The sequence below is a fragment of the Coturnix japonica genome, unplaced genomic scaffold (genome assembly GCF_001577835.2).
Source record: "Coturnix japonica isolate 7356 unplaced genomic scaffold, Coturnix japonica 2.1 chrUnrandom1130, whole genome shotgun sequence".
NCBI classification, from domain to species: Eukaryota; Metazoa; Chordata; class Aves; order Galliformes; family Phasianidae; genus Coturnix; species Coturnix japonica.
In genome coordinates this window covers 1-8,015 of record NW_015440452.1, presented here as the reverse complement: position 1 = coordinate 8,015, position 8,015 = coordinate 1, and the positions used below count along the sequence as shown (strand labels likewise).

The following is an 8,015-nucleotide window of genomic DNA, read 5'->3' as shown; positions in this document are numbered from 1 at the left end:
ATGGCCATTAATAGACCCTATGGCCATAATAGAACCCCCATCCCAACCCCTATGGCCACTAATAGACCCCCTATGGCCATAATAGACCCCCCATGGCCATAATAGACCCCCCATGGCCATAATAGACCCCCTATGGCCATAATAGACCCCCCATGGCCATAATAGACCCCCCATGGCCATAATAGAACCCCCATGGCCATAATAGAACCTCCTATGGCCATAATAGGAACCCCTATTTGGCCTAACAGACCCCCATCCTTAACCCCTATGGCCATAATTAGAACCCTATGGGCCACTAAATTAGGAACCCCTCCCAACCCCTATGGCCTAATAGCCCCCTTGGCCAATAGACCCCCCATGGCATAATTTTAGAACACTCCATGGCCATAATAGACCCCCTATGGCCATAATAGACCCCCCATGGCCATAATAGACCCCTATGGCCATAATAGAACCCCTATGGCCATAATAGAACCCCCATCCCAACCCTATGGCTCTTATAGAATAGATCATCCCCATGGCCATAACAGTGGTTAGTAACCCACGCATGGTCATATATGACCCCCATCCCAACCCCTATGCCATAATGAACCCTCCATCACCTATGGCCATAATAGCCCCCTTGGCCATAATAGAACCCCCATGGCCATTAATAAGGACCCCCCATCAACCCCTATGGCCATAATAGACCCCCCATGGCCATAATAGAACCCCCATGGTCATAATAGAACCTCCATCCCAACCCCTATGGCCATAATAGAACCTCCATCCCAACCCCTATAGCCATAATAGACCCCCCATGGCCATAATAGAACCCCTATGGCCATATAGAACCCCTTGGCCATAATTAGAACCTCTATGGCCATAATAGATAACGCCCCATGGCCTAATAGAACCCCCCCTCATGGCCATAATAGGACCCCCTATGGCCATAATTAGCCCCCCATCCTAACCCCCATGGGTCCAATAATAGTACCCCCCATGGCCATAATAGACCGCCCTAGTGGCCATTAATAGACCCCCCATGGCCATAATAGACCCCCCATGGCCCTATACTGACCCCCTTTTTGCCCCCCTACCTGTGTGTTCTCCATGCTCCCATTGCTGTGCCCCATAGCTGTGCCCCCCACCCCCCTCATTCTCTCCTTGTCCCTTTGCCTCCTCGTCTCCTCCATGATCAGCCCCGACCAACGACGCGACACTCGCAGCGACCGCGTCGGGTTGCTCAGGTCGGCGCAATGGACAACGGCGCGGAGAACCTGCGGCCAATGGGAGACGAGGGGGGATCGGTGGGAGCCAATGGGAGAGAAGGGGGATTGGTGGGAGCCAATGGGAATCAATGGGAGTCAATGGGAGACAATGGAACTCAATGGGAGCCAATGGGAGATAAGGGGGATTGATGGGAGCCAATGGGAGATAAGGGGGGGGACTCAGTGGGGAACCGAATGGGAATCATATGGAAGATCTAATGGGATGACAGGGAACTCATATGGAACCAATGGGGAGTCAATCGGGGAGTCCAATGGAATCATATGGGAGTCAATTGGGAGCCAAATGGTGAAGCCAATGGGAATCAATGGAGAAACCAAGGGGGTCTCAATGGGAAGCCAATGGGAATCAATGGGAGACTATAGGGGAATCACATGGGAATCAATGGGTAACCAATGGGAATCAATGGGAGTCAATGGGAGTTCAATGGGATGACAAAATGGGGAGACAAGGGAACTCAATGGGAGTCTATATGGGAGCCAGATTGGGGAATCAATGGTGAGTCATGTGGGAGGACAAGGAACTTCAATGGGGAGTCAATGGGAATCAATGGGAAAACAATGGGAATCTAATGGGATTCAATTGGAACTCAATGGGAGTCAATGTGGGATGACAAGGGGACTCAATGGGAGTCAATGGGGAGCATGGGAGCCATGGGGAATCAATGGGAGTCAATGGGGGAGTCAATGGGAATCAATGGGAACAATGTGGACAATTCCAATAAGGAATTGTCAATGGGAAGTTCAATGGGGAGTCAATTGGGAGTATCAATGGGAATCAATGGGATCAATGGGAGCCAATGGGAGCCATGGAGTCATATGGGGAGACCATAGGAATTCAAGGAATCAAGGGACCTAATGGAATCAATGGGAGTCTCCAATGGGAGGGTCATTATGGGGTAGACTAATGGAGCAAATGGAACATCAATTGGAGTTCAATGGGGAGTCATATGGGAGGCCATATGGGATTCAATGGGAAAACCAATGGAGTCAATGGGGAGTAGACAATGGGAGACAATGGGAGGACATATGGGAGTTCAATGGGAGGACAATGGGAGCGCAATGAATCAATGGGAGACAAGGGGAATCAATGGGAATCAATGGGATTGTCATGGCGGAATCAATGGGAGTCATATGGGCGACAAGGGGAATCAATGGGAGTCTAATTGGGAGGTTCCATTGGGAGATCAAGTGGAAATAATGGGAATCATATGGCGAGAATAGGGGAATCATTGGGATCAATGGGAATCAATGGGAGTCAATGGGCGACAAGGGGAATCAATGGGAACCAATGGGAATCAATGGGAATCAATGGGAGACAATGGGAGTCAATGGGAGACAATGGGAGACAATGGGAGTCAATGGGAATCAATGGGAGACAATGGGAGTCAATGGGAATCAATGGGAGACAATGGAACTCAATGGGAGTCAATGGGAGACAAGGGGACTCAATGGGAGTCAATGGGAGTCAATGGGAGTCAATGGGAGTCAGTCAATGGGAGTCAATGGGAATCAATGGGAGACAAGGGGACTCAATGGGAGTCAATGGGAGTCAATGGGAGTCAATGGAACTCAATGGGAGTCAGTCAATGGGAGTCAATGGGAATCAATAGGAGTCAATGGAACTCAATGGGAGTCAATGGGAGACAAGGGGAATCAATGGGAATCAATGGGAGTCAATGGGAGCCAATGGGAATCAATGGGAGCCAATGGGAGTCAATGGGAATCAATGGGAGTCAATGGGAGTCAGTCAATGGGAGTCAATGGGAATCAATAGGAGTCAATGGAACTCAATGGGAGTCAATGGAACTCAATGGGAGTCAATGGGAGACAAGGGGACTCAATGGGAGTCAATGGAACTCAATGGGAGTCAGTCAATGGGAGTCAATGGGAATCAATAGGAGTCAATGGAACTCAATGGGAGTCAATGGGAGTCAATGGGAGACAAGGGGACTCAATGGGAGTCAATGGGAGTCAATGGGAGACAAGGGAACTCAATGGGAGTCAATGGGAACCAAGGGGAACCAATGGGAATCAATGGGAATCAGTGGGAACCAATGGGAACCAAGGGGAGTCAATGGGAGTCAATGGGAACCAAGGGGAGTCAATGGGAGTCAATGGGAATCAATGGGAATCAATGGGAGCCAATGGGAGCCAATGGGAATCATTGGGAGACAAGGGGAATCAATGGGAATCAATGGGAGTCAATGGGAGTCAATGGGAGCCAATGGGAGTCAATGGGAGACAATGGAACTCAGTGGGAACTCAATGGGAGTCAATGGGAGTCAATGGGAACTCAATGGGAGTCAATGGGAGACAAGGGAACTCAATGGGAGTCAATGGGAATCAATGGGAGTCAATGGGAGACAAGGGGACTCAATGGGGGCCAATGGGAAACAAGGGGAGCCAATGGGAACCTATAGAGACCCCAATGTCACCCCAATGGGACCCCAATGGGACCCCAATGTCACCCCAATGTGAACCCAATGGGACCCCAATGTGAACCCATAGAGACCCCAATGTCACCCCAATGGGACCCCAATGGAAACCCAATGGGACCCCAATGTCACCCCAATGGGACCCCAGTGGGACCCCAATGTCACCCCAATGTCACCCCAATGTGACCCCAATAGGACCCCAATGGGACCCCAATGTCACCCCAATGTAACCCCAATAGGACACCAATGGGACCCCAATGTCACCCCAATGTCACCCCAATGTCACCCCAATGGGACCCCAATAGGACCCCAATGGGACCCCGATGTCACCCCAATGTTGCCCTAATGGGAACCCAATGTCACCCCAATGTGACCCCAATGTAACTCTAATGTGCCCCCAATGTGAACCCCATGGGACCCCAATGGGACCCCAATGGGGCCCCAATGTCACCCCAATGTGCCCCCAATGTTTTCCCCCGTCCCCCCTCACCCCATTGCGGTGCAGTCGCAGGGTCCCGCTGCCCGTCAGCTGTTTGTCCTGCAGCGCTGCCTGCAGGTCGGCCAGCAGCGCGCTGTGCTGCGCCATGTCTGTGGCCAGCACCTGGGGAGGGGGCACGGAGACGGTTATGGGGCGCTATGGGGCTCTATGGGGCGCTATGGGGCACTATGGGGCTCTATGGGGCTCTATGGGGAACTAGGGGGCACTATGGGGAACTAGGGGGCTCTGTGGGGCAGTTATGGGGCGCTATGGGGCTCTATGGGGCAGTTATGGGGCTCTATGGGGCACTATGGGGCACTATGGGCTATTATGGGGCAGTTATGGGGCACGGAGACAGTTATGGGGCGCTATGGGTCTCTATGGGGCGCTATGGGTCTCTATGGGTCTCTATGGGGTTCTATGGGTCTCTATGGGGTTCTATGGGTCTCTATGGGTCACTATGGGGTTCTATGGGTCCCTATGGGTCGCTATGTGTCTCTATGTGTCTCTATGGGGTTCTATGGGTCACTATGGGTCTCTATGGGTCACTATGGGGTTNCAAGGGGACTCAATGGGAGTCAATGGGAGTCAATGGGAGACAAGGGAACTCAATGGGAGTCAATGGGAACCAAGGGGAACCAATGGGAATCAATGGGAATCAGTGGGAACCAATGGGAACCAAGGGGAGTCAATGGGAGTCAATGGGAACCAATGGGAGTCAATGGGAGTCAATGGGAATCAATGGGAGTCAATGGGAGCCAATGGGAGCCAATGGGAATCAATGGGAGACAAGGGGAATCAATGGGAATCAATGGGAGTCAATGGGAATCAATGGGAGTCAATGGGAGTCAATGGGAGACAATGGGAGACAAGGGAACTCAATGGGAGTCAATGGGAGCCAATGGGAATCAATGGGAGTCAATGGGAGACAAGGGAACTCAATGGGAACCAATGGGAATCAATGGGAGTCAATGGGAGACAAGGGAACTCAATGGGGGCCAATGGGAAACAAGGGGAGCCAATGGGAACCTATAGAGACCCCAATGTCACCCCAATGGGACCCCAATGGGACCCCAATGTCACCCCAATGTGAACCCAATGGGACCCCAATGTGAACCCATAGAGACCCCAATGTCACCCCAATGGGACCCCAATGGAAACCCAATGGGACCCCAATGTCACCCCAATGGGACCCCAGTGGGACCCCAATGTCACCCCAATGTCACCCCAATGTGACCCCAATAGGACCCCAATGGGACCCCAATGTCACCCCAATGTAACCCCAATAGGACACCAATGGGACCCCAATGTCACCCCAATGTCACCCCAATGTCACCCCAATGGGACCCCAATAGGACCCCAATGGGACCCCGATGTCACCCCAATGTTGCCCTAATGGGAACCCAATGTCACCCCAATGTGACCCCAATGTAACTCTAATGTGCCCCCAATGTGAACCCCATGGGACCCCAATGGGACCCCAATGGGGCCCCAATGTCACCCCAATGTGCCCCCAATGTTTTCCCCCGTCCCCCCTCACCCCATTGCGGTGCAGTCGCAGGGTCCCGCTGCCCGTCAGCTGTTTGTCCTGCAGCGCTGCCTGCAGGTCGGCCAGCAGCGCGCTGTGCTGCGCCATGTCTGTGGCCAGCACCTGGGGAGGGGGCACGGAGACGGTTATGGGGCGCTATGGGGCTCTATGGGGCGCTATGGGGCACTATGGGGCTCTATGGGGCTCTATGGGGAACTAGGGGGCACTATGGGGAACTAGGGGGCTCTGTGGGGCAGTTATGGGGCGCTATGGGGCTCTATGGGGCAGTTATGGGGCTCTATGGGGCACTATGGGGCACTATGGGCTATTATGGGGCAGTTATGGGGCACGGAGACAGTTATGGGGCGCTATGGGTCTCTATGGGGCGCTATGGGTCTCTATGGGTCTCTATGGGGTTCTATGGGTCTCTATGGGGTTCTATGGGTCTCTATGGGTCACTATGGGGTTCTATGGGTCCCTATGGGTCGCTATGTGTCTCTATGTGTCTCTATGGGGTTCTATGGGTCACTATGGGTCTCTATGGGTCACTATGGGGTTCTATGAGGCTCTATGGGTCTCTATGGGTCTCTATGGGGTTCTATGGGTCTCTATGGGTCACTATGGGGTTCTATGGGTCTCTATGGGTCTCTATGGGTCTCTATGGGTCACTATGGGGTTCTATGAGGCTCTATGGGTCTCTATGGGGTTCTATGGGTCTCTATGGGGTTCTATGGGTTGCTATGGGTCTCTATGGATCACAGTGGGTTTCTATGGGTCACTATGGGTCTCTATGGGCACTATTGGGGTTCTATGGGTCTCTATGGGTCTCTATGGGGTTCTATGGGTCTCTATGTGTCTCTATGGGGTTCTATGGGTCTCTATGTGTCTCTATGTGTCCCTATGTGTCTCTATATGTCTCTATGGGGTTCTATGGGTCACTATGGCTCTCTATGGGTCACTATGGGGTTCTATGGGTCTCTATGGGTCTCTATGGGGTTCTATGGGTCTCTATGTGTCTCTATGTGTCCCTATGCATCTCTATGTGTCTCTATGGGGTTTCTATGTGTCTCTATGGGGTTCTATGGGTCTCTATGTGTCTCTATGTGTCTCTATGTGTCCCTATGTGTCTCTATGTGTCTCTATGGATCTCTATGGGGTTCTATGTGTCTCTATGTGTCTCTATGTGTCCCTATGTGTCTCTATGTGTCTCTATGGGTCTCTATGGGTCCCTATGTGTCTCTATGTGTCCCTATGTGTCTCACCACATCAGTGACGATCCGTTGCAGCCGTTGCCGTTGTTTCCTGCTCAGGTTCTGGAAGATGTCGCAGCCGGCGCCGCGTAACAACCGGAACCCGACGGTCACGTGATGCTGCTCCAATGGGGAACCACCATAGAGCTGGGCCAGGGCGGAGTCTGCAAAGGGGGGAGTGTGCAAGGAGTGAGTGTGCAAGGGGGGCACACACAGCACCGCACTGCACACGGCACTGCAATGCATACAGCCCATTGTGCACACGGCACTGCATTGCACGTGGCAATGCACACGGCACTGCACTGAGCTTTGCACACGGCACTGCACACGGCACTACGCTGAGCTTTGCACACGGCACTGCACTGAGCTTTGCACACGACACTGCACTGAGCTTTGCACACGGCACCACACTGCACACGGCACTGCACTGAGCTTTGCACACGGCACTGCACTGAGCTTTGCACACGACACTGCACTGCACACGGCACTGCACTGAGCTTTGCACACGGCACTGCAGAGCTTTGCACATGGCACTGCACTGCTCTGCACATGGCACTGCGCTGAGCTTTGCACACGGCCCAGCTTTGCACACTGCACTGCACACAGCACTGCATTGCATTGCACACGGCACTGCAGAGCTTTGCACACGGCACTGCTCTGCACACTGCTTTGCACACTGGATTGCACACAGCAATGCACAGCTTTGCACATGGCACTGCACTGTTTTGCACACGGCACTTCACACTTTGCACCCGGCACTGCACTGTTTTGCACACGGCACTGCACTGCATTGCACACTGCATTGCACACAGCCCTGCACAGCTTTGCACACGGCCCTGCACACTTTGCACACAGCCCTGCACACTTTGCACACGGCACCGCACACTTTGCACTCAGCACTGCACAGCTTTGCACATGGCCCAGCTCTGCACACTGTTTTGCACATGGCACTGCACACTTTGCACACGGCCCCGCACTGTTTTGCACACGGCCCCGCACTGTTTTGCACACGGCCCCGCACTGTTTTGCACACTGCACTGTTTTGCACACGGC

General features: G+C 53.0%; 1 protein-coding gene across 1 annotated transcript; it reads right to left on the bottom strand.

The window, feature by feature from the left end:
* Positions 1-1,079: 1,079 nt before the first annotated feature.
* LOC107307860 (cAMP-specific 3',5'-cyclic phosphodiesterase 4D) lies at positions 1,080-7,264 on the bottom strand (the record flags this gene model as incomplete). The annotated part of the gene is made up of 3 exons (XM_015851358.2): positions 6,975-7,264; positions 5,725-5,835; positions 1,080-1,259 (listed from the first exon to the last, which is right to left on the bottom strand). Coding segments are annotated over exons 1-3 (534 nt in total), but the record flags the coding sequence as incomplete, so codon positions are not given.
* Between the last annotated feature and the right edge of the window lie 751 nt (positions 7,265-8,015).